The sequence below is a fragment of the Megachile rotundata genome, chromosome 10, assembly GCF_050947335.1.
Source record: "Megachile rotundata isolate GNS110a chromosome 10, iyMegRotu1, whole genome shotgun sequence".
NCBI classification, from domain to species: domain Eukaryota; kingdom Metazoa; phylum Arthropoda; class Insecta; order Hymenoptera; family Megachilidae; genus Megachile; species Megachile rotundata.
The window spans coordinates 2,792,692-2,820,536 of record NC_134992.1 but is presented as its reverse complement, the minus strand read 5'-3'; the positions used below and the strand labels follow the sequence as shown (position 1 = coordinate 2,820,536).

General features: G+C 27.7%; 2 protein-coding genes across 18 annotated transcripts; both read left to right on the top strand.

Moving 5' to 3' along the window:
• The first annotated feature begins 686 nt into the window (after positions 1-686).
• LOC100881693 (putative choline-phosphate cytidylyltransferase) lies at positions 687-7,542 on the top strand. Of its 8 annotated transcripts, none has more exons than XM_012295154.2 (10): positions 687-1,062; positions 2,754-2,898; positions 3,584-3,691; positions 4,054-4,162; positions 4,232-4,348; positions 4,459-4,610; positions 4,687-4,908; positions 4,974-5,141; positions 5,495-5,616; positions 5,943-7,542. In XM_012295154.2, exons 2-10 carry the CDS (start codon positions 2,788-2,790, stop codon positions 6,043-6,045), a joined length of 1,212 nt encoding a protein of 403 aa, XP_012150544.1. In that variant the 5' UTR covers positions 687-1,062; positions 2,754-2,787; the 3' UTR covers positions 6,046-7,542. The 8 variants fall into 8 exon arrangements, 7 of the variants coding, with proteins under 7 accessions (XP_012150544.1, XP_003707536.1, XP_076392770.1 ...); XR_001097200.2 differs by lacking the exon at positions 687-1,062 and adding an exon at positions 1,593-1,730 and having other exon boundaries at positions 5,495-5,726; XM_003707488.3 differs by lacking the exon at positions 687-1,062 and adding an exon at positions 1,593-1,730.
• Positions 7,543-8,497: 955 nt separating this feature from the next.
• Positions 8,498-26,369, top strand: pbl (epithelial cell transforming 2 pebble). Of its 10 annotated transcripts, XM_076536710.1 has the most exons (18): positions 8,498-9,354; positions 10,368-10,510; positions 10,961-11,171; positions 11,561-11,696; positions 11,770-11,979; positions 12,152-12,298; positions 12,399-13,646; positions 14,162-14,296; positions 14,356-14,605; positions 14,911-15,038; positions 15,128-15,524; positions 15,598-16,038; positions 16,347-16,501; positions 16,586-16,671; positions 19,724-19,816; positions 20,581-20,755; positions 22,090-22,208; positions 23,283-26,369. In XM_076536710.1, exons 4-18 carry the CDS (start codon positions 11,631-11,633, stop codon positions 23,323-23,325), a joined length of 3,693 nt encoding a protein of 1,230 aa, XP_076392825.1. In that variant the 5' UTR covers positions 8,498-9,354; positions 10,368-10,510; positions 10,961-11,171; positions 11,561-11,630; the 3' UTR covers positions 23,326-26,369. The 10 variants fall into 10 exon arrangements, with proteins under 10 accessions (XP_076392825.1, XP_076392824.1, XP_076392826.1 ...); XM_012295157.2 differs by lacking the exon at positions 10,368-10,510 and having other exon boundaries at positions 8,500-9,354; positions 19,724-19,762; XM_012295155.2 differs by lacking the exon at positions 10,368-10,510 and having other exon boundaries at positions 8,500-9,354.
• Positions 26,370-27,845: the final 1,476 nt, after the last annotated feature.

Sequence of the window (27,845 nt, the reverse complement as noted above, 5' to 3'; positions counted from 1 at the left end):
TCTTGTATTTCGTAAGATATATTTTATATATAATAAATGACTTTATCAGCGTGAATTCGCTATTTCATATTAATTGTAACTGAAATTTTTATAATCCGTTGTGTGGTGTTATTAAATCAATATTATTGAAAGTGTTTAAGTACGATGAAAAATAAAATAGCTTGTGAACCGCATACAAAACTATTTCTTTAGATATGTATTCATTCATATTTTTAGTCTCATTTATATAACTTCACTCGTCAAATAAACCGACACTATCTCATATAAATATGTAATTGACAAATGAAAATGATGCTTATTTTTATTATAAATTTGAACATATCAATTATTTAATTTATAAACAAGCGCTTATTTCGTTTAGAAGCAAAATATTAATGTCATAACTTTCAAACAATTATTAGTTATAGAAATAAACTAGCACTTGATAGAAAAATAAAAGTACAGAACATTACTTTGAATCATGTAAGTATAATTATATACTTTCTACTATGATTCATATTTATAGTTTTATCAATACATTATTAAGGCAAAGTAAACACATATAGTATGGTCTGTAAGAAAATATTATATAGATATGGAAATTTCCATTAATTTAATTCGTATTATTTCTGCAGTCGTGAATTTCATATAATATGATAATTTCAATTATATGTATCGGCAAAATAGTAAAAGTATTACCTCTATCATATTACTATTTAAACATAATTGCATGTATTAATACTAAAAGTGTATTAACATTTTTATCTTGAATATGTAGGTATTAAGGCAATTAATCATCATAAATTTCTTCTGAATTAAAACATATACGTGCGCATGTGATATTACAAGTATGTGACGTTCTGATCATCCGATATTACGTCATCAGTGTTCCCCTTTTTGTAACTGGCGCTCATTCTATCGTGAAACATCTAGTCGTATATATTCGGTGTAATTTAAACGTATTTTATACATTAAAAGTGATTATTGTACTGTGTAAAATTAATGTTTAATTAATCGTGATACCATATATTGCAATTATTAATTTATTTTCTTCAGCAGTCTAGACGTCTACACAACGTAGCTGTACGTTTTAAAACAGTATGTTATTTCAAACCACAAAAAAGACCACGTATCATGCTTCTTCTATTTTCTAGTTCATATTTTACGCGGGAATTTCAAAAAAACCAGTACATTGTATTAATCTATTATTTTTGTATCGGATTATGTTGTCGATCAACGAACTTTCATAATTTTATGTTATATTCAAACTTTCAATAAAAATTAAATGAAAATTATAAATTTTGTGTCGCAGTTGTCGAAATATTTTCCATCACACTAACTCCAATAATAATAATAATAAAATTAACAAATTTATTAAAATTAATAATCTTGTTAGATATCTTCCAGGTAAAAATAAATTTAAAATGTATTTCAATGGAAAACAGTCTGGAGCATGATATTTTGGAACTTTTATTTTCGATTGTTACGAAAACGAAACTAAATTTAAATAAAGGTATTGGTATGGCTTCTTGCCCTCGTTCGTAATTCCCGTACTTCTCTAATGCAGAATACACACTCATATATATATATATATATATATATATATATATATATATATATACTTCCTAGATTATTACTTGGGTAGCATAGTACTGTTATTCCGCCCCTGATTGCACATTGAAACGCTTGCAGTGCGCAGAATTTCCACGGCAAGTGTCGTGGCAGACGTCTGCTGCATCAGTTGTTAAATAGTATGTAGTAATAATAATATGAAATGTAAAATTTGTATAAATGTTTGTAGATATTTTTTCCTACAAATTTTATTATCAAAATTTCGTACCATTACCTAGCAAAACTTACGAGTTAAACAAACTTTTAACGGAACTTCGATTTTTCGTCATATCCTATTACTTATGAGTGTAGTTGTGCGGTATATATTAAAAAAAAATAGGGCGTGAAAAAGTTCAGCCAATTAAATTGGAATTCATGAAAATTTTAAATGAAAATATATATGTATGTCTAATAAATAATTCACATGATAGTAGATTATAGAAAGCCGGGTTGAACAAGTGACTTAGTTTTGTATGTTTTTTGTATAATTCAGTTGTAATTACGTTGTAAATATTGTATTCAAGTTTACTATCCGGGTTACATGTTGTTTCATTTGTTCTTTTTTTAACCTTGGAACATATTTTATTTTTTGACATGTTAGGTGCTTTGCAGGAACTAAATGTATGTCAGTGAATATTTATCAAACGTTAACATGTAATAATACCGAACATGATTAATTTACAAAAAAATTTAGCGTATCTTACATTGCTTCCTTGAAATTATACGACTGTTCACAAATTTTTTATAACGATAATGATTTGGAATCTTAAATCTGTATTAACCATGTTGATCAATAATTTTAAGATAGCTTATAAAGGCTAGGTAAAACGTTCGTTAATTTTTGTATACTAAGTTTAAAGTAATGAAAAATAAGTAATTCATATGATATTTTTAAAAACAGTTTGATTATAACTTTAATTTTGCATTTTTAAATTACATGGAGTGATGTCAGTATTTTTAAACTTGCTACTGTTATTGCCATGCACTATATAAATGTGTTATTATGTCCTATTTGCTAAATTTATACATTTTATATTTCATTCAATTTAATCAATTACTGTGTTTTATGTAGTCTAAATAAAATATTTTATATAATTTTTGTTTATATGTGTTAATTAGAAACAGTTATATACATGTGTCACATATTTGCTTATGTTTAATAGGGTTTTTATGGATTCGATACTGAAACAATAAAAAATGTCTAGAAAGCGTGTTAGAGAAGAAACTATGCTGAATTCTACACCATATTCAGATATTCAAAATGGGGAAAATGCATCCTGTTCTAAAGAAGATTCTCCAATTTATCCTGTAAGTATTAATATGTACAATATGTTTCAGTCGAAAATAATCTAGGGCATGATCAAATGTGATAGTTTGTTTTTAATAAGTTGTTCATTCATTACTTAAATTGGTGTCAACGTATAATTATCATATTTAACATAAGATATCAATATGAATAATATGCATTACACATCATATGGACTAATTTTATTCTTTAAGATATTGTACAGAATTGATACGCAATTTATGTCTTATGTTATGTTAAAAGATCATTATTACATTGAAAAATTAACTTTAATCGGTCAGAGATAATATGTCTTTAATGTCATAGTTTCTATGTAGAAGTAAGAACACATGATAGTGGTATCATATGATGCAAGATCATGAACGTATCTAAATTAATATAATACATGAATATTTCATTCCTTAAATAGTCTTACTGGAATGTTTCATGAGTAGCTATATTAACGTATACTCTAAAACATATTTTCTGATGAAGAATTGAATAAAATATATTTAACACTTTAATGTAAAATAAATCCATTTTAGTACAGTAGAATATTATTATAATTGCAGAAATTATTTTTCTTTTTTGTTACAAACAAAAATTAGAATTTGGATAAATGTTTAATTGGAAAAATTTGATAATGTGATATGTATAAATTAATTTGTATTTTGTTGTAAAAAATATATTTTTCAATAATATTAACAGCTGGTGACAATGACTTGGGGGACCAACAGGAATTCGAATAATGATTCAAGTCAAATTTCACTAAAAAAACATAATAGTGAAATTTCAAATTACCACAAAGAACTTCCAGTGAGTTTACTTTTTTTTTTAATAATTTTTATACCATTAAATATGATATAATTAAATATTAACTTTTTCTACTGTAACTTTAATAATTGAAACTATCTTATTTATACATGTTATATATAATAAAATAAAATATGAAATGCTAGCATAAATGTCTTTTTTTATGTAATTTTTTTTTTAATAAATTCTTGCAGAATACTGTAATTACTTAGTTAAGAATATAAATAATGGCATACAGTTCATATTGTAGAAATAATACTTGTAAACAAACATATTTTTGTTAGTTGTTTAAAGTTATATTTGTTATTTTACGTATTCCTTATAATTTTAATTAAGATACTAATGTATTTTTGGGTATATTTTAGTCAATCTGTAAAGAAGCTCCTTTTAGTGATGATCCTGAAGCACTTGCGGAAAGAAATGCATGTGATTATAATATATGTATTACATTAAAAATGGCAAAAAATGGCAAAGGTTAGTTGAAATAAAAGTTTATTCAGCATCACTATTTTATTTACAATGATAATATATTTTGTAATCCAGCACCAAGAAAAATCAGAGTATACGCAGATGGTATCTATGACCTGTTTCATCAAGGACATGCAAGACAACTTTTACAAGCAAAGAATATTTTCCCTAATGTATACCTTATTGTAGGAGGTAAATATTATATAAATATTATTTTTTAAATATATAAATTTGAAAAATTATGGAGTGTTAGGAAAAGTAGTTTGTCTTTTATTGGATTTATAATCTGTATTACATTTCAGTTTGTAACGATGAATTAACACATAGTAAGAAAGGCAGAACAGTCATGACAGATATTGAAAGATACGATGCTGTAAGGCATTGTCGTTATGTAGATGAAGTAGTTAGAGATGCTCCTTGGGAATTGGATGATGAGTTTCTTACAAAACATAAAGTAAGATTAATTCTATTAGTTTTATTTTTCAAAAGATATTTATAGATTGTTAATGGTCTAACATTTAATTAAATAGATTGACTTCGTTGCTCATGATGATATACCCTATATGACAGATGATAGCACAGATGTTTATGCAGCATTAAAAGCTAAAGGCATGTTTGTAGCTACACAAAGGACTGAAGGAGTATCAACGTCAGATATTGTAGCAAGAATAGTTAAAGATTATGATATATATGTAAGAAGGAATCTTGCACGAGGTTATAGTGCCAAAGAGCTTAATGTTTCTTTCCTCAGTGTAAGTCCACATTTTTTAAATATAATACATGGTAACACTTTATGTAGCATAATGTGTAATTCTAGGAAAAGAAATTCCGTTTACAAAATAAATTCGATGATCTGAAAGATAAGGGTAAACGTGTCATGGAGAACATTGGTGAAAAACGTATGGATATAATAAGCAAATGGGAAGAAAAGTCTCGAGATTTTATAGATGCTTTCCTATTACTATTTGGCAGAGAAGGTAGATTGGTGGGTAGCATTTATGGAGGAATAATTTTGATAATTATCTTGTATTCAATACTACTAGTACGTTGCAAAATATGCATTACAAAAGAATAAACAATATTTCAATCGTTTAATACATATAATCGATTACTTTTTAAATTTCTTTACATAAAATACGTTTACAGATAAAACAAATATTCATAATAAAGATTTTGTTTTAAATATTATTTTTAAAACTTGATTTTTTCTTTGTGGTTTTTTATTTTATGTATGTTTTTGTTACAAACAATGTATTGCATATTTATTGCTGAAGATAAAATAAAAATAAAAATGGAGAATTTTTATCTCATGTACATTTTAATTATCTTTATTTCTAGTCGACAATTTGGAATGAAAGTAAAGGCCGTTTAATGCAAGCACTATCTCCACCAGCAAGTCCCAAAAGAGATGGCAGTCCAAATGGCAGTAATAGCAGCAATAATGATGAAGATCAGACAAGGTACATCACAGCATTTGAGTCCATTGACTAACATGCAACACCACTTCATTCTGTACTGCTTCTATATGAAAACCTTCAATACTTCACACCACCCATTTGCAGCATGTTGTGTTAGTATACAATCCCACTGTCTAATACATTAATTTTAAGCTATAATACACAACTTAACCAATGCTTGTTATTAAAAATACATTTAATTTTTCTTTATTCCTGACAAATATTAATATTTATTTAAGTAAAGTACAAATATGTGGAAGTACAAATATGGAAGTGTTATTTATTTATGTCACTTTTAATATATATAATCCTTATGATCTTTTGTACAGTCCGCCACCGAAAAAGACTGGTCGTTACGAATGTTCACGGAGTAATTACTATTTGAGTGATGACTACAGCGACGATGAAGAGGAAAATTTACACTCCAAATGATAACCTGTGTTGTCATAATCGCATTCTTCATTCTGACCAAAAATGTTGTGCAATCTCCTTAAAAATGTTTAGAAATATTTTCATACAGCTATGTGATTTGCTGATATGGATTGTAATGCTATGCTTGGTAGCCTTTCTTTGGTATGATTTCACACTGTCTACAACATAAAATTATCTGTTACGACTTACGACATAGAAACTAAATCCGATTATGGATTATTATATATAAATTAGAATATGTATTATGCATGAATTACATACAGAAATCACATAGATTATTTATAACATTTTCTGCAACTATTTTCAAAAGTTTTTCATTATCATTACTTGCATTCTTAATAATAAGTTCCTATGTTTTAAAGGATACTTTATTATCCAATTCGAATTTTATATTTTATTGAAGAATTTACAATAGTCAGAAAGTACTTTCATACTTTATACAGAAAAGTTTGTTTGAAATGTTCATTCGATGATTTTTATTAATAATAATTATTTTATTCTTAATTTTATATATATAATTTTTTTACAAGTTACCTCATAATTAATTGTTTAAATGTTATATAGATGCATATATTGCAAGCAATGTTTCTGTTGCTGTAAACATTAAGTTATGCTATAACTTATGACTAAAGTAATCAATGGTACCAAAATGTAAAGTAGCGAAAAATTAATGGAATAATATAGAAACTTTATTTTAGTGTACCAAGGAAATTACAAAGGTGAATAGTACAGAACAAATTTAAATGTATTATTTTTCAAATGACTAATTTAATTATGCATTATTTATAAAGAATATGTTCGCCCGTTTTAAGTATTCAATATTTTTTGAAAAAAATAACTGTACAAGCAGAAAATTTATAGACTATTTTTACCATTAGATAGTTGTGTGTAGTAGAATATTGATAGGATTCGATTAATAAAGGTTAATCAAAATCACTTAAATAAGTATTGTAACGTGATATCAATATAGAAACCGTGTTTTGAATATGGTGCTTTTATTTAAAAATACGCAGATAATATAACCCTGAAATGGTACAACCATTTTTGTACTTTTAAATCATAACATAGTTTTATAATAGTATATTTATCAAGTATGCGAATAAAATATTTTTTAATACATAGGTAAATGTAAAATAAAAATTACTTATTCTTACGTTCAATATGTAGTATCCAAAATAATGTAATTTTTCATATAAATTGTTTACTCTGTTTATAGTTCTAAGGCTAACGTACATTAGGCAAATTTTAGATTTAAATCTGAAACGAAACGAAGATAAAATACTTGTAAAAAATATGTATAGATTTATATACATTGATACGCTTTTGTTTCTTAAAACATACCGATGGTGCCTGAGTTTGACATTTATTTAAGTATGTCGAGAAATTATATATTTCTTTAAAGCATGCAAAATTTTTTAAATAAGTCAATATTCGCTTCCCAAACAAACTGGCACACTAGTGTTTAATAGTATATGATATAAAATATAATACCTTGGATATGTTACTCATTATTTATATTTGCTGATTATTAGACAAATATTACATAATATTAACAATTTTAAGTAATATAAAATTATATTTTGAGTTTTTTAAACAAAATATTCATTATCAAAGGTAATTATTCTTCTTGAACATATATATATGAAATGAATAGTGCTTCGTTTCATTTACATAGAAAGTTAATAAAATAAAAATTTTTTGATGAAATCATAAATTATTTATAAATCAGATAAAAAAATACAAATAATTGTACATTAAATGTAAACATCATCGTTAATGTACTTATAAATTATCATATAGTTAATAATTTTGCGTCTCTTCAATACGTGTACATTTACGTTATAATAATCGGTTATTGATATGTTGACTTGTAAAAATTGTATTGTAACATTAACTTTACATATATACATATGTATGTGCGTGTTATATTTTTAAAACGCGAATAAACGTTAATGAAATACATAATTAGCATTTTTAATGTCTGTAAAATAATTTACATCGAATATAAGAGATACTAACTCGTTTAAATTTTGGCAACATTAATATAATAAATATCATTATTTATTTATTTTCTAAATATCATTATATTTGATAATATAATAATTATACAGTTAAGATAGTAATTAAATTAATTTAATCTTCCATTTTTTGAAAATTTAAATGTGTATACAGAGAACATGTCATGAATTCAATGTTACCACATATTTAAATAAAAAATTCAATAATATAATATGTGCCACTGAAACTACTGAATTTTATATAATTTGCTTTATTAAAAATTACAGTATAATTCATTTATTAATACATTTTTTTATATAGAAATATAATTTTGCAATAGCAGTTGTCATTTATATAATTCGAAGATATAGTGAAAAAGGATTGGTACCACGTGACGTAAAATACTGTACAGATATGTTATATTATCGATAACTTCATTCCAATGGTAATATTAACGGCGCGTGTGATCTGTTGCTGTCATTTATTATTGGTTTTAAGTATTTCTAATCTACAAATATTATTAAAGTATTTCTCATAATAGATTGTTCTCTATATATATATATATATATATATATTATTTTTTAATATTCTACAAACTATAGTTCCAAACAAGTTTATTGCAGTGATATATAGATATTTCATTTGAGCTTGAACTTATCAATTTCTTTATAAATTGTTCATACCAATCTGAAGTAAGTGAAATTCATTGTTTATTCATGCTATAGATAAAAAAAGAAGCATAATTAACAATAAATATACAGTTAAAGTAAAAGGATTAAAAGCAAAGATCGAAAAAAGTACTAAAGTTGTAGTACTATTAATAATTATGTATCCGTGCAACTCCATGACAGTTATGTCAGATTCAGTTGAATGACTATGGACCACACGAATGTTATGTTCATAATGGATTTTAAATAAATGCCGACGATAAGTGCCTTTCAGTGCCAACAGCGAAGCATATATATGTAAACATATGTCATACACGCACACACATGTCTGAAGAATTCCGTGTACTGTACGATTTGAGAAAAGAAGTATACCTGAAAGACCTGTTTGGGGTTTGAGCTTGAGTTTTGTCCGCATAATTTGAGGGTGTCATACGCTGCGTCATCAAACTCCGCAGTTTTCCCGTATTTTCCGAATTCTTTTTCTCGCTGGATTCGCCTGTAGGAGGCGCTTCCAATACGAAGAATCAGTACGAAGAAGAGTGTACGAGCAGAACGATGTTGTAACTAACGGCCAAAATGGAAGAGCAAAGCGTTCACAGCAGTATCAGTGATATAAATAGTGAAGAAGCAGTTAGGAATGAATGTAAGTCTTCCAGTATTATCATTTTTAATATCATGATTAGGAATGTACATATGTTGTTAATTGATGTCTACACGGTAAGCACCTGTAGTAACTAACCCTACCTCACTCTTTATCAAAACTCACGCGACAATGTTAGTGTCTTATATCTGTCACTGGACGTGATTTGTAGTAAATCAAAACATAATAATTGTTATTTTCGTAATATATCTTCGCATAACATTCTGAATTTACCACTAAAGGAATGTTAATGGTTGCTTGTAAATTCGGCCTTGACTTATTCTCCAAAATTACGTTAGAAATGTACAATTTGTCAATTCAAAATACTAACACAAATTGTCTTATAACTCGTTATACATTTATTTGTTTTGAATTGATAATACGTTAATATTTATTCTCAATTCGCTTAACTTATTTTTACATATAAAAGAGTCACTATCACTTGTAAAACATATTGTTTATTACAGATTATTTTATTTGAAAAGTGAAATAATAATATGACATATTTTTTATAATATTTCATTTTTATAATTTATTTATGAAACTGTTTTATAATATCTATTAAAAAATATTTTTGTCAAATTTTCGTTATTATTAATAACAATTAAACATGCATCAAATTTGTAAGAATTTTATTTTTATTGTATACTAGTACAGTTTAAAAACTTTTTTAACCATATGTTGAAAAATATTATTACTAAATTTTCAGTAATACTTGATGATTAATTACTAGCAAAACAAAATATTTGAATTTAAATATTGTTCATATTCATTGTTTATTAGTATACAAATTAAAACATAAAATTTTGTAAACATATATTTTGCTAAATTTTATTAGTTTGAAATTTTATTCTAAATACTGTTTATTATTTATTAATATAGCTATAAAGACATACAAACATCATTTGAAATATTATCATTAAATTGTTTATTAATTAGTGACTCATGAATAAATAAATAAAAACGTTATTTTAAATATTGTATATTCATATATCTAATGTTTGTATTTGTATTAGGTTAGTCACTATTTATATGTACTTTCTTGTTTATGGAGTATTTAAGATATAAAAGTGAAAGGAATATAGGAGGGTGATTTGGTACCTATTATGTGAAACAAGATTAGGACTGTGACAATAGGTGTTTATTGCACTTTCAACTGGTAAATGTAAAAGGATTAATTTTATTGTCAAGTTCTATGCATTTATTGCTTTTATGAGTCATTATTTTAAAATTGCCATTCTTTCCAACTGTGATTATTGTTTGAATAATTTGTGGTTATGATATTTAGAATAATCTGAAACAAATAATTCAGAAAGTAAATATTACCATTAATGTCTCATGTTTTTTTCTTCTGTCAGTTATTTAAATTTCACAAAAATTATAAGGTATTTTTATATGTTGTACACATAGAAAATTATTTAATATAATGCTAATAAATCATAAATATAGTTCTAATAATTTTTTAAAAATAGAGATATTTATATGAATTATTTTATGAAATTATGTGTAATTATTCAATCAATATGCATGAACAATTAAAATAAATCAGCAAAATATGAACTATGTTACATAATTAATACTTAAGAAGTTATTTTTCTTTTAATTTCAGCTGTGATTATACCACGTAAGAAAAGAATATGTTTAATTGGTGCAGCTGGTGATGATCCTGCGCTTGGTGCTGCTGCTCAGCAGTTTAACGTACCTGTTCTCAAATCAAAAACTGGTTTAGAATATGTAGAAGATACGGCATATTGTACTTATTTTATATTAAAAAGTTTTGAGGGACCTGAATATGATGCTCTTCATAAAAGTGCTCATAGGTTCGTTATATCTCATTATTGTGTTGCTTTATTTAATCCGTTCGCAGTGAATAATGTATTAGTATGTCAAAGTTGTACTGAACATTTGTATGGCCTTTGGTCTGGTACATCAAAGATGTAATGGATATCATTTGGCACAAACAATATTATAACAAATAAAAATAAAAAGTGAAAAACATAATTATCATAACTCACTAAGAATATTATATTTCTTGTATTTAATTTGTTGCAATATTTTATTATATTTTGGGTCAAATACACCTTGTTATATAGAAACCATTGTTACGTTCTTTTACTATATCCACTGTTTGGGCCTATGCATGTAAGATTGCTACCATTGCGAATGGGTTAAGATAATAGAAACACTTTGATTTCTGCTTACATTATAGAATTTTGGGGCCGACGGCACTTCTGCAATTGACAGAAAGAAAGGACTCGTTACCTAGTATTAATAGACCAATGTATACACAAGCCATGGTAGGCACAGTAGTAGTGTTTACTGGATTCAGGAAAAAAGATGAATTGGTTAGTTTTAAATTCTTGATTCACATTAGACAACAGTTAAATTTTTAATAAGATTTTTGATTTATTATTCTAGACTAAGTTAATTAATATGATACACAATATGGGTGGAAGTATCAGAAAAGAAATGGGTGCAAAGGTGACGCATCTCATTGCCAATTGTTGTGGTGGAGATAAGTACCGGTATGCTGTCACATTTAGGGTCCCTATTATGTCCATGGAGTGGGTGATAGCTCTCTGGAATGCCAAAGACGATATTTCCAATTATGGAAATAATGAAGAATTGGTAATAATATAATTAGTGATAATTATAAAAATGCTAAATTAATTATTTTTATTTAATTTTTACTAGTTATTTTTGGTAAAGTTATTTAACTATTCATTAAGGGATACGGAAAAGTGTAATTAAGAGTTGATAAATATTACATTTCATGTTCAGAATCATTATTTTTATACAGATTGCAACCTATAAACTAAAACCATTTTTTGGTGCAAAAGTATGTTTCTTCGGTTTTCCTGAAGAAGAAAAACGTCATATGTGTGAAGTTTTACAACAGCAAGGTGGTGAATCTACAGAAATTGATGATCCTAATTGTACACATGTGGTAAGCTTATAATAAAATATTGGATATTTAATGGATATTATATAGATCATACAACGTAAACATAAACATATGATATCTAGAAGAATGCTAAATTCTTTAGGTAACACATATAGGAAGTCATCAGTACAAGAAATCAAACTTCAGTGCTTCTGATATGCTACCATGTACTAAAAATCCTAATTATACTCCACACCATTATACGGAAACGAAACCATTTTCCTTTACTTTCTATAACCCATATACTCATACTATACCTAATGAAAAAAAAGTAGGTCCTTCATATACTTGCAACAGTAGATGTTTTAATTTCATCAAGAAACAAAGTAGTAGACATTTGTCATGTAATTTTTGTTCTCTGATTCATCAATATGTAGAATGCAAAGAAAATGTATGCAATCATTCCATACTAGATGATATTAGTCAAGATTCAGATATCTATATAGATGATAATTTAAATGATTATCTAAGTTTTCCAGACGAATCTCACAATACATCTAAGTTATCAATATCACAAACTGATTCTGGTATTGATATGTCCACAACAAAGTCTAATTTTAACATAACACCAACAAATGACTTAACAGCATTAAAACGAACAAATGTTCTTATTCCATCTACTCTATTGGGGAAATATCCTACCTTTACATCTTCATTAGATTACAATAACAAAAGAATTGGCAACATTGTATCTGATATTGCTTTAAACGAATATAAGAATATTAATAATGGTAATATTCATACTCAATCAGAATTCTATAATTTTAAATCATCTACATTATGTAAAAAAAAAATTACTCGGTACATGAACAATCATTGCTCTGGTGGTACAGCTCATTTATTGAAATTTTGTAAAAGCACACAATGTCTACATAATTCTTTTTTCCTTAGCAAAAAGATTACAACTCCAAGAAGATACGTTAAATGCAAAGCCAAGTCTTATGTCAATATTCATAGAATTACTTCTTCAGATAAATTCAAATTTAAGAAAATACATTCTCATCCGAATCTAGTAGGGCAATATGGCTCAGAATTAAATGATCCTCTTTTGCACAGTTCTCATACAAAAATGAAAAGAAACAATTTTAATCAGTTAAATTTTTCTCCAGCACTTAAACAATATGATCTGGTTAGTCACCAAATTTCAGAAATTCAACAAAGGCAAATATATACTCCTTTACCTAGTCCACTTCCTGTACTTGCTAAGGTAGCAGAAATATCGAAGTCCAAACATGGCTCAAGAAATATCTTTGCATCAGATGGAAAATACTCAAATGTTTCTTCTAAACATTGCCCTTTGAAAGGTGATGATTTGAAACTGGAGAAACAGGACGATAAAACATTACCTTTGGTACTTTTACTTTTTTTAATAGAAAGTTGTGTAGGTTGTGGTATTATAACTTAATGATTGGTAGCTAATGTGGTTAAGTGTTAAGTTGTAGGCACGGAAAAAGTACATTGCAAGTATGGGAGAATGGAAGTCTTAGAGGATTATCTACAAATGTAGAAATTATTTATTGTATATTATTTGTTTATGTGTACTATATGTATTGTGTGTTTCTTTAATGTGATTTAATATTAATATAAATATAAAAATTGTCTTTCATTTTGTGACATTATGTGTCAACAGGTTTTCAAATCTGTAACAGTAATTTCAAATAATATTTAATTATTTATATATATATTTTTTATTATTTCCATAATATATTTTATCATTATAGATTTTGTGTTGTAATATTATGTAATATTAGAAAGAAAATTAAAAAGAAAATTTTATGTTACGTTCTAATAAACATCTATAGCGTATGTTCTTAGTTATCTGAAAGTGATATTGTACTGTATACTTAATAATTCTTATTATTTCAGGTTGTAGATGAATCAAATGTAAATGCATTACCCGATTTAGCATCTGTGAGAGCTCACATTGTTAAAGCTGAATGGTTTTGGACATCTGTTCAAAATGAAGGTGCTGCTGATGAGAAGGAATATTTGTTTGAAGATGTAAGTATAATAAGATTATTATATACACTTCCTCATTTAATGATTTATTTTATATATAGTATTTGGAATCCGTTCTATCGCCAACTGTAACAGCAAGACGTGATAGTCAGCAAGCTGTTACTCCCAGTACAGCATCTACAAGACGGAAACGTAAACGCTTGGCAGAAACTTTATCTAGTCTGGTTCAAAATGGTACAGATTCACCAGCATTGCATAAAAGACGATCTAGTATCAGTGATGCAGGGCATTTAAGTGTTAGTGGAAGTTTCTTGGATTGTACAACAAGTCCAGAAAAACCACTACTTGATGGTAAGTTAGTTTTAAGATTTATGTATTTATTTCTATATTGGTTTTATAGTGAAATCTACACTACTTTATAAAGATTTTCTACAATTATTAGTTAACTGTCGTTTTATGAAATATTTGGATGCTTTTTTAACAGTCCCATAACATCTTCCCTTCCTTTGTGGTTCATCTATTTTATTAAGTTAAATATTATGTTTTGTATTGTTTTATTTAACATGCGCTAACAATTGCATATCTTAGTAATAACATATTATATGAACCATACGAAGGGGAAGATAATACAAAATTGAATTATTAATAATTATCAGATATTCCAGAAGTGGAAGCTGTTAATACCGACAACACTAGGAAAAATTTATCTCCGCGTCATCAAGTTTTCTTAGAATTAGTACAAACGGAGTCAAATTATGTTGGAATTCTTAGTACAATTATGACGGTAATATATTGACGAATTATAATGTGCAATGTGCTCAAGCAAATAATACTTTATATATATTTATAGTACAATATTATTTATTTTTTCAGTTGTTTAAATCACCATTGGAAGATCTCATAGATACTAGTGGTGAATTGTTAAATGGTACAGAAGCTAAAATTATATTTGGAAATTTTCCACCCATTTATGAAGTCCACAAAAAAATGTTAGAAGAATTGAGATATAGTGCCACTTATTGGATGGAAGATATAAGCATAGGTAATATATTTTTGAAGTTTGCACCTGACCTAGTCAAGGCGTATCCACCATATGTCAATTTCTTCGAAAATACGAAGGAGATGCTTGATCAATGTGATCAGAATAAACCACGATTTCACGCTTTTCTGAAAGTGTGTCAGACAAAACCTGAATGTGGCAGACAAAGTTTGAAGGAATTACTGATTAAGCCAGTACAAAGATTGCCCAGTATTAGTTTATTACTAAACGGTAAATTTACTAATTTCAATTATTAAATAAGTTATTATAATTAATTATAATAATTAATATTTGCATACTACAGATATTCTTAAACACACGAATAAAAATAATCCAGATCATAGTGCATTGGAATTATCCATTAGCAGTATTAAAGAAGTCATGACGTACATAAATGAAGATAAAAGGAAAACTGAGGGTCAGTTAGTTATGTTTGACATTTTCAATGAAATTGATAACTGTCCACCGCATTTAGTTTCTTCACATCGGTCATTTATTGGTAAATGCGACGTGATGGAACTTAGTGAGGGCTTAAGTGGGCGTGGCGATCATTTAGTTTTGTTCTTGTTTACTGATACTCTTGAAATATGTAAGAAAAGATCAAAAGCTTTTAACTCGTTAAAGACTCCAAATACAGCAAACGGACTGCATACAACTAAATTAAGTCAGGGAAAACCGTATAAACATATCAAAATGTTATCACTTAGTACGATAAAGAAGGTCGTGGATATACGAGAAACTGATGGTAAGTTCGTAAACTGAGGTGTTGATCATACTTCAGTATTTGGGAGCCAGACTACTAACACAAGTCCATTTTTGTTACTTTTCAGTAGAGCAGAAAACAAGAGCACTCATACATTGCTTATAGAAATCGATTAAAAAGAAAGTGGATTTGGCTTAGTCTGACTCTCAGGTACAGACTTATTCTAAAATTGTTAATTATATTTACATTTATAAGAAATTTTATATTTATTTATATGTTAAAAGGCCACTTTAAAATAACTATTTTTTATTAATTGCACAAAGTACATTGTATGCTTGGTATGTTTGTAGAATGCCATAAAGTATTTGCTCTAATGGTAAGAAGTAATCAAGAATTAAAAGAGAAACTGTTTTCATTTACAATTACTGATGAGGAAGTAAACAAGACAAATTATTTACGAACCTTGTGTAGACAAATGGCTAATACAGTATGTAAAGCTGATGCAGTAAGTTTCAATATCTTTTATATGAAGTATTTAACTCCAATATACTGTTATTTTATGATTAATATATACATTTTTATGTTTTAGGATACGTTCTTGATAAGTTTAGATTCACATCAACTTGAAATTGACACAAGTGATGTAGCATTAGGAACATTAAGTAAAGCATTTAAGTAAGTAGTAAAAAGTCTAATCTACATTTGTTGTATATCTTTAATATTCGGAATAATTATATTTCTCTTGTAACTGTAAGTGTATTGTCTAACCTAAAATCATCGTATACATAACCGAAAAATAATATATTTATTACAATGCTATCATGAACACAATACTTGCAGTTTCTTAGAGAAATATTTTTAGGGGTATTATTATATATTAAACAGATAAATAATTAATTAGTTAGTATTTATACTTTTAGCATAGCTTACTTTATGATACTTTGCTGCATTGTAAAAGTTTGTTAGGTTGTAGGTACTTCAGTTTGTTCATAGAATGTATGTGTTAAAATCAGGGATTGAACTATTTCAATGATTTGCACTAGTAAAATAGTTTTGCAGAATTGATATCATAAATTACGGTTACAAAAATTGAATACAATTTTCTTATATATATTTAATATTGACTTAATATTAATTTATTAATTATTCTGACATAGCTTTCCCCAAAACATTTGAGTCGTTTTGTTTGATTTTAGAAAGATTATTTTGCTTTAAAAAGTATATAGATATTATTTATTTAATACTAATTAGAACCGTTTGAATGTTTCAAAAGGAACTAAATATGTAAAAAGTTTTTAAAACTCTTGTTTGGTGTAGAGGAGTATACTTTTTTTATTGATAAGATACTGGGACAGATATCAAAGTTAAATTAGATTTTTGTAATGCAATGCAAAATAATATAGATTATTATATAATCTTCCATAAAATGAAATATAAAGAGCCATAACATTATGAATAAAAAATGTAGCATTCCATTAAAGAAAAACTTAATTTTCAAAACTGTTTCAACACTTTATTTATACTACTATTTATACCATATTATGTCTTCGTTCATACAAAATAACTTTGGTAAAAACATTTTTTTAATATCTTTAGTTTATTCGAAAATTGTAAATTCTTTGTACCAAAATGAGTCAAAAAGTTCTTTTTCATATTCTATGCAATTCTAGTCTAGTCATTGTGTTATCGCCATTTGATATACGTTCTAAAGGCGGGTTTAGATTTTTCGTTTTAAATATGTATTAGAGATGATTCATCCACACTGAATGTGAAAGATGAGAACTAAAGTGTTTATATCAATTCAATAATTAAACTTATTTCACTTATTTTCAGAATATCAACGATTGAAATAGTAAGTGTTATTTGAATGCTTGTTCTCTTCCTATTGAGCAAGTTTGGACTTATTATAATTACTTTACTACAGATGAATGATCTATTCCATTTATTATAGAAAATCATTTTTGTACTTTTCACTGTCGATGAGTCATTCCTGATATACTGCCTACATAGCTAAAGAGGCTTAGTGAAAGGAATGCAGATTCTAAATATGATTATATAGATTCTTCCTGCAGTGTTCAATATTACTATAATTCACAAAACAATTTTATCTTTTATGTGTAGTAGAACTCATAATTAAAGAGGTTTAACAAATGCAACTGGGAAATAATACAAGTGTTGTCATTGTATAACAAAGATTCGTATCGTACGTAAACATCGAATTTACAAAATTAATAATATATACTTTCAATAATATCTTTAGTCGTCGTTCAAACCATTTTCAAATGGAACTATCGGTTTTAAAAAAAGTAAGGGGATATTCTACTGTCGAATTGTTCGGTTTTGGACTTACTTTATGAAATTTTTCACAATTGCAAATCTTTTTTTCGTTAGAATTCTTCGTATATACGATATTTGATCATATTTCAGCAATGTTTATAAAATTTTTAAAAGAAAAGTGAGTAATATACTCAAGTACATAGTAATTCTTGAATATGTACTTGAGTAATACTCAAGTCATTTTTTAAGATACGATTTTAAGAAAAATGAGTTCAAAGTGTTTTTATACTATTTCACTAGAAATTATCAAACTAATGACTAATTTATCAATTTAGGACCACAGAATGGATATTTTTCTTACTCACGAAGATCCTATGTAAAATTTGCAGATTTTATAGTTTTTTTTCTAATATTTAAACGGATTTTTGTCTTGTGTATTTACCCAGTTGCCCAGTGGTTACTTGCATTTTAGAGAAAACTTTAGAAGTAGTTAAAAATTCTTCATTAACCCTTTCGCTACGGCAGGCCCGTCCGCCGAAGTACCGTCACGGAACAGAACGCTCATGCCCAAAAGTCGTGGCGCGGATGCCGCGTATATGCGGCGCTCGTACCCACAGGTCGTCGAGTGGATGCCGCATATATGCGGCGCTCGGCGCGAAAGGGTTAAACGTGTTTTGACCAGGAGTATGAAAATTTCGTCGCTTGATGATTAATTGATGACCAAATGGTTTCCTTCAGATATACGACTAGCTAATATAAAACTAAATTGCAAACAGGTGTTTGCTTCTCTCTAAATATTGAAATTTATGACATCAGAACAAATTTTTGTCTTCTAAGACTGAGAATTTAGCAACTTCTTGGTGAAATTTACCTGCAGTAATAAGTGTCAAATAAAGATCTTTAAATACTCTAAGCGCTTTAAAAGATTTTAAGTTTTTTTAATATAAGTTATTCCAGTAAGTAACAGTTTACAATTCGCTACAAATAGCAATTTTTAAAATTACCAAAAAATGTTTTCTTCGATAAAGAAAACTTCAGCTCCGTTAAAAAAGATTATGAAAGCATTACTAATACACTATTGAAATCAATATGAAACTGTTACATATTTGTTGTAGAACTGATTTTGGGATTGTAATTGAAAGCAGTGCTTGCAAGTATTTTTTTCTATTCATAATAAGTTTACAGTTTTTCAATTTTCTATAACCGTTTCATATAGAATTTTTTTAGTGAAGTTTCCAAAACTGTTTCAATCCCTGATTAAAAGTTGTAGGATTATTGCACTTTTAATCCAAGTATTATATACGGCAAAAGTTAATACAGAAAACATAAATTTGTATAAAACACAATATGCCTATTTGCGACGGAAAAAGTACTAGGTGTTTTAAACTGTTTTTTTCCTGTTATTGCATGTTAACAAAAAATAATGGGGCGACGACTCGTTTGGTTGCAGGAGCCTATTTCATAATTTTTACCTGGAGTATATGGACCCGTATGTGTTCCTACTCAATAGCATGTGTGAAACCACATTACATGTCCCACTACCGTCAGTTTTCGCACCAGGCTGATTATCTTTTTTTTATTCGCTTTGGTCCTTTATTCCTTGCTTATTTGAATTAATTAGTTTCATTTTATGACGAAGAAATATATAAAGCTAAATTGCTTTGTGAAAATAGTGTGGCCAGTTCAAGCATAATATTGATAATATCAGCCTGTTTAAGATGATTAACATAAATTCATAAAATTCTTAACTGTTAAATAGTCTGATATATACATGTATATTCATTGAAAATTTTAGCACAACTCTTCGTAACAATGTATGTAACTAATATATTTTAATCATTCGTGTTTTTATTTACAACAGATTTAATTATTTCTAAATATTTTGATTTTTTATATTAAATTCTGTTCATATACATATTTTCTTCTGTCTGTAATATAGATTTGTAGTTGTGGAATAACTTTGACCTAAAGTCCGGCATGAAAAAATTTCAAAATTATTGCTAAACTATAATTCACCTTTCGCATGTATATTAAAATTGTTATGGTGTAATATTTACTTGAACTGGTTTATTAAGGTTTGGGATTTTACTTTAAGTTTGCTAAGTCCCTTTATTTGCTAGAAAATTTATTTTCCCCTGTTTTTCGTAATTCAAACATTATTTATTGATATTTTTTGATATTGTTGATTTTTAAACATAATAATTATATCGATTTGTTTGGGGACAATAAAATTTCAATAGACGCTTTAGTTTTCTTTCTTTCTGGAAACTTAAGTTTAAATAAATTTGCAACAAATGTTTTCTTCAGGTTTGCATCCCGTACAAGGATGAAAGTCGGCAGAGCGTTTAGTTTTAATAAAACTCCAAGTAAATTGAAGAGGGCAATGTCAACAATGATGTCACCATTTGGATCAACTAATAGTCTCACACCAGCAAGTCAACAGCTTGCGCAGATGCGACTTGCCAGTTGCAATAACATTAACGTTAGTTGACATTTCATTATCGCATGTATTTTTTCCTCAGAATATGCTTATTCTTTCTAAACTACTCCTCATTCATTTTCATTTCACGACAGGAGATTGTTATCTCTTAAAATAGTTTTTAATTTCTTTATTGAATTCTTCTTTGTCATAATTTTCATTTTGTTTTTAACTATTATTCTTTTCCGTGTTGTTCATTCCACATTTTGCCTAAAGTTTCCTTAAAGGACATGGTTGTGCAACCATGGGAATATTATTCTTTGTACATATTTTAATTATATCAAATTTTTGGATGCTTGACATTACATTTGTACATAGTTTTAAATGTCAAGTAAAATATTTACCAACTTCTTTTTCTACTATGTTCATCTTTTTCTGCAAACACTTCAGAACTTTAATTTATTGTATGTTAAATATTACATATTGTTCTATATTCATCTTAATATATTATTCTGCTTGATTCTCTATTCTATGAGTTGCATTAATTTATTCATAATGTATGTCATTTTTGTCCTTTTTGCTATGCTTGTTTTGACACAAAATTAATCATACAGTTTATGTTTATGCTGCTGTAATGTTAACAAATAAATTTTCATTTCTATCACGTAAGTATATTATAACACGTCTATTTTATCAAATATTTGTTGATTAATCGAGTACTAAATACTTCGTTTATATTCATTTTAAAATACGTAAAAGACAGTAATTTAATTTTGTAACATCTCCTCTTGTGAAACGGAATAAAGAGAAAGGTAAAATAAAATATTTTTCAATAGATAAAATTCATTTTAGGAATGTGATGTCACACAGTGTTTCGACTGGATCAAAAAACTTCGTGTCATAAATTAAAAACAGAACTTTATATTTATCTTACAAATGATTTGGCCGATACTTTCAGAATGGATTCTACAAATGTTAAAACATTGACATTTAACTCGGCCTTTATAGAGATATTTTGTAATAACAAATTTCTTTCATTTGTTTTTTCTTTTCTTCTTTTATTTTCATTTTTGTTTACACATAAAATTTGAAGCTGGCTTCCTTTTTGTTATTTTCTTGCTTTTCTTTTCTTCTTGTAAAATATATTTGCATTGAGAAAAATTATATATATGTATATATACCAGCATTTTTTCTTCGATATACCTATGAACTTGCATGCTATATTAGTTATTCTTCCTTCTTTCTATTAGTTGTATTTAAATGCAAGTTAAATGTTATTTATATATGTCTAAGTACTTTCGTTTAATGCGCCCTTTGTGTTTTCAATTGCTTCTGGTATTTTCATTTACAAATTGTGTATATGAGTAGAATAAATAGATATTCGTGTATCTTTCTAGGAGCTGGGTAATGGTGGTTCAGGCTCGCCATCTAGAGACGATGTTCTAGTAGCACCTATGTCGGTTCAACCGACACGAAAGGCCAAATGCAGTTCCCTGAGTATGGCTTCATTAAGAAGGTTGTAATTAGTATATTAGAAACTATTCAGTTTTTCTTTTTCGCTATCGTTGCATAACCACATTTGGTCAATACTTCCATTGTTCTATGTGCCTTAAATTTTTTCATTTTGTGTTTGTCGTTTCATCGAAGACAACGTCCAATTATGTATAAGATCCATATACGTAAAAAATACATTACACATATTGGTATATGTGTATGTATCACTATGTTCCAGTGGGAAATTTTAAACAGTTACAAAGACTGGTCTGAAAATCCTAGTTGCAAGAATGATTAGCAACAGTAAAAAGTTTATAATTATCAATTATAACAATATAAGTAAATATTCATTGCTTTAGAAAAGCTTGAATGAAAATTGGCGATTAATTCGTTGTAACGTGTTATGGATTTTTGATGGAAGCGAATACTCATTTCGGTTAAAAAGAGAGCTTATAATAACATATCGCAAAATTTGCGAATGCAGCATATTAGTAATTACCTTCAATCATAGGTATAATGTCATTTGCTAGTATACTTTGTATGTACATAATTTTACGCAAAAAATTCATCTCATTGTTTCTATGGTTTGTGTTGTACCAAAAGTTTACAATTGTTTCTTTTCTTTAAATTAATATTATTCATAAGTACCAAATTTCACCTTACTATGCTATCACAATAACACTAAAAATTGTGTTTTCTTAGTGACTATAGTATTAATTAAAATATTAACAAATGATAAAAGTTAATCTAATATTTAGTTTAACTAATACATATTTATTTAACGATCTTAGAATTAGATTCTTCACATTTTACATTAGTATATTTCAAGATATGCTTTTTTGCTACATGTTTAGATGTATTATCGTAAAATTCATTCTTCATATCTTTATTATTATGAATATTTATCTTATATGAATCTTTTGACCAACTTCGTTTATGGTATTTTCAAAAATTAGTTGCTTAATTTATTGCTGAAATCAGTATAACATATGAAATTAAAAATGTATTTGATTTTCATATGTGGACGAGTTGGTGCAATTATTTTCGTTTTGTGGGTTTTTATAGTCTTTTTCATGTAACTTTGTTTATCCTACAGAAATTGTTCAGAAGAAGTCATGCAAGACAAATCCGATCTTTGAAGTACAACGCATGCACACCTATACTGTATGTTTTCTTTGGTATCAATGAGATTTATGTGAAAGTAGAAAATGTTATGGATGTTGGAACAAGTATGCTTGCACCTCAACTTAAATATTGCTGTCTGCAATATATGAAGTTGTAAAACATTTGCGTAAAGATCAGATGAAACAGACAACATATTTGTAGATTTCAATAAGAAAATTCAACATTTGTATTAGCCATGTGCCAATAGAACCACACAGATTTTTATGAACAAAATGTACATTTCCAGTTACATTTTAAGCAGTTGCAATTACATATTAACGACGTACCATATGTAGTACTATATTAATCGTTAATTTATGTATGTAATATTTAAATAATTCGAACTTGTCTCAGGAAGGTAAATGAAATTGAACTTAAGGAAGGAGAAAAGATATTACGTTTCCAGTGTTATAAGAATTTCAATATGACATACCTTCTACAAGAAATGAAAATACGAAAATTGTGCCATTTTATTTTGATAAATAATGTTTAGAACATATTACAACGTTTTAAACACCGCTTGTGGTTCTTTATAACGAAAGAAGTAATTATTTAATATTAATTTATGAAATTAACATTAATTATACATTTCTTATCTAAGCTTTAATTCAACTGCCATGGTTTTCATCATTGCGGTTTTAATTCATTCATGTGAATTGCAATAACTGACTATGACTATATTATCTGTATGGTATTCTGTTGCCTCTATACATGTATCACCTTTATGATACTGTAATGTATCTTATTACGTTCTTACTTCTTTCTTTTAATAGGGTAAGCATATCGTAGTAAATGTAAGAAAGTAATTAAATGCAAAAATAATAGAAAAATAAGATACACATAAATATCAAAACCATTTTCACTCTAAATAATGTATAGGTAGTATTAGATAGTTATAGAGAACTACAGTTTATTAGCATTATATTACTGTTACCTCTTTTATATTTCTTTGATTATACGCTTATTGTAATTGCAGAAATTTTAAAGATATAACTAATCAAAGCTATGAAATATTTATGGAACTATTCACATCTTTTCAATTGCAAAAACTGCATATGTAATTTGCATTAAAAATTCCGTAGAACATTTTAATTTTTAAACATTGTAAACATTTGTGAGATTCATTACATATTTTATAAGGGACAGAATATTGGTATAAATGAAAATTACTATTTTCTATGTTGCAATTTCTTCGAAGTATACATAGTAACTATTTTTAAGAACCATATTGTAATACTGTGCTTAGTATTACATTTTATTTATAATATATAAGAAATACTTGTCAATGTTTTCAGCTCCGTGAGCAGTTAAATGAATATATTACAAGATTCAAATAATATCTGGTATATTCATTGAAAAAACAATATTGTTACGTAAAATATATATATTTGGCAGACTAGAAAACTGTTTCTATGATTAGCTACTTGGTCAATTACAAACAATAGTTGTGATAAAATACTTTTTCTTTGGTTTTAATAATACGTTCAGAGAAAGGTTGAATTTTGAAAAAAAATTTTATTTTTAGAAATTGAATCGAATTTGAAAATTAATCAAACATATTTTTGTCCATAATACAAAAAAAAGTTTTTGTTTCACATGATTTTCAATTTTTTTGAAGATTATGTTTTAGAAAAAGAATTATACTATTACTCGAATTCGATATTATTTTTGTGAAAAAATATTGTCAATAAATGCAATTAGGTATAATCAACTAATATTTTAGATTGTGGATTTAAAGGTATATGTGTTTGACTTGTGAAGGTCAAAATTAATCGAATTCAATTTTTTTAATTGAATACGAATGTAAATTATATTTAAAGTCCTTGTAATAATAACTTGCACTGCTTGCAATATTCTTTTATTTCACTAATTTTTATTATCTTTATTTTTTTATAAGAAAAGCAAAGTGAAGAGGAAAAAGGAAATATTTTATTTTTTATATAATATTTAAATGATTAAAGTTGCAGAGATTATATAAAAAAGATTAAGAATGTTTACCAAAAAGATCAATGGTGAGAAAAAATATAAATAATATTTTTCTTTTTAATTAACGAAACGATTAAAATTGAAAGATTGTATAAAAAAAGGCAAGTAAAAGTTTGTTAGTTTTTTACAAGGACTTGACTATTTAGCGAAATTCTTGCCTCGTTAACTCTTGCGTCTTGAATGTCTATTTAAAAAACGTGCCTTTACACAAAAAGGACCATTAATTACGAAAATTTTCTTAATATTCTAATATAAAAAGAAAAACGAGACTTTATTCATGATATTTTTATAACTGTTCGTTTTGCACTGAAAGGGCGTTTCACGAATAATTGTGGTAGTGGGGCTCTGGTAACCCACCATATTTCGATTTTTAACTTATATTAGATTCATAAGATTTTTATATCATCTGTCTTAACGTTCGGACGAAACGGTCGTTTGTATTTTTGACCAAACAAAAAGCATCTTCTAGCACTGTACATGGACAAATTGATAACAAAAACATATCAAGTAAGACGATATAAAGAACATAAAAATAATTATAAAAAACAATTAAATTGTTTTTTAAAAGTCTTCTTTAGGCAGACTTGTAAATTCGAAACACAGATTAATCGAATTTAAAATTTGTATTCAAACTGTTAATATATTTTTCATATACATGTAATGTCCATGGACTGTGATAAGTATCCTAATATTCTTTAAACTGTCGCGTATCTGAAAAAAGGATCAATGTCTCGACATTTTACAGTTGTGGAACACGTTCCACGTTCCACGAAATATTTGAACTTTATTTAGCTTCGCGAACATTGATACTCGGTGTTTTTTCCTATCGAAAAGGAAAAAATTCCGATTAACTCGAAGCATTGTAAATATTTACTGATAAGTATATACTATATAAGTGTAGTATAGCGCAGAGAATGTTTTTTACTACACTCATAATAATATTGTAATACTTGTAATTCGCGCATAGTTGTTACTATTTATATAATACTGTAATTGATTGTATAAATTTACTCTTTATTATGTAAACAGACAATCATGGCATTTTATTTCTTACCTCAAGATCTTATTTTCCATTTTCACAATTTCTTATTAAATAGCTGTATTTACAAAGCAACCTAATTTTCTAAAAAATACTCTTTAGGACAGAAAATAATTTCTATTATTTATTGAACTGTAATTAGGTGCTGTAAGAGAAATTAACATTTCATTTTGAAATACCATAGTGAATATAATATTGTAATGGTTAATATACTAATTACTTGATTCTTTCTAACCCAACATTCTAAATTTAATAATTTGTAAAATGCTAATTAGTTAATTTTTTCCCTATGTACAATATTGCGAATTGTATAATTTCTAATAACTTTGAAGTGAAAGTTCATTTAAACATTATGACAATTGTATAAGATTTGTAATGCAATTAATTGTGAATAACAAATTACATATTAATATTCTTTTTCTGTATATTATTAAAGATTTACTGTGATATGTGAAATAAATTTTATTTTGTGATATGTAGTTTACTTTGAAAAATATAATATAAAGGTACCGAAATATTAAGTGATTAAATAATGGATGTTATTTGATTGACACAGAAAAATAAATTGATTACTACATTTTATTTTCAAACCTGCAATTTTACAAATTTTTCAAATGAGTTAAATATAATTAACGGTAAGTATTGTAACGAGCTATATTTTCATTTAGTTCATTACCTTCTTTTTTTTTGGTTATGCCTCGTTACGAGGATCCTCCCGAATTGCCGGCCCCACTCCTCCGCCCAAGCGGACCCCCTCGCCGCTGGGGCAAGTATGAACGAGTGAGCGTGTGTTTGTTTTTTTTTCTTCCCCCTTTTTTTCTGCATTTTGCGAGCCCCCCCCCCCCCCCCCCCCCCCCCCCCCCCCCCCCCCCGCTGCCTCCCACCACCACCGGAGCCACCGTTGTCCCCGGTTGCGGAGGAACCTCTCCTGAGCGACGGAGGCGCGGGATGGGTCCACCGAAGAGGACACCGGCTGTCCGGTCGCGGCGCCACCCCGTCATCCTCCGCGGGGGCGACCGGCAGCCGACCACCGGGAAACGCCAGGCCTGGGGACAAGCCACCCCCGACTGCCACCTCGAGAGGGCCCCAGGACCTGGCCACCAAACATCACCGTGGGATGGCTCATCCTCGACGCCGAAATCCTCGGGGTGGGGGAATACCGCGAACCGGGGAAGAAGACCAAGAGAAGCCAGCGAGCCGCCGCGTGTGAGAGTCGGTTTTCGTAAAAGCCCCCCGCTAAAATTCGGATCTTTCTTTTCTTTCTTTTGCTTTGTCGTTGTATTTTGCGTCGCAGTTTTTTTTTATTATTAGTAGTGCGTTCTTTTTTTTTCCGGTATTGGTTTTCTTTGTATATTGTGCGTGTGTGTGTGCCTGCGAGGATTTTTCGTCGCCGCCGCCCCTGTGTGGAATTTTTGGGAGACCACTGCGCAAAAGGTAGGAGTCATCTCCTTACCCTCTTTTTTTTGTATT

Excerpts from the sequence above, each read along its gene's own strand:
- pbl (XM_012295155.2), top strand. The coding sequence starts at position 9,288 with ATGGAAGAGCAAAGCGTTCACAGCAGTATCAGTGATATAAATAGTGAA. Across the intron at positions 11,697-11,769 it reads TCAGGAAAAAAGATGAATTG|ACTAAGTTAATTAATATGAT; the intron begins GTTAGTTTTAAA and ends TTATTATTCTAG. Across the intron at positions 11,980-12,151 it reads ATGGAAATAATGAAGAATTG|ATTGCAACCTATAAACTAAA; the intron begins GTAATAATATAA and ends ATTTTTATACAG.
- LOC100881693 (XM_012295154.2), top strand. The coding sequence starts at position 2,788 with ATGTCTAGAAAGCGTGTTAGAGAAGAAACTATGCTGAATTCTACACCA. Across the intron at positions 4,349-4,458 it reads TGTATACCTTATTGTAGGAG|TTTGTAACGATGAATTAACA; the intron begins GTAAATATTATA and ends ATTACATTTCAG. Across the intron at positions 4,611-4,686 it reads AGTTTCTTACAAAACATAAA|ATTGACTTCGTTGCTCATGA; the intron begins GTAAGATTAATT and ends TTAATTAAATAG.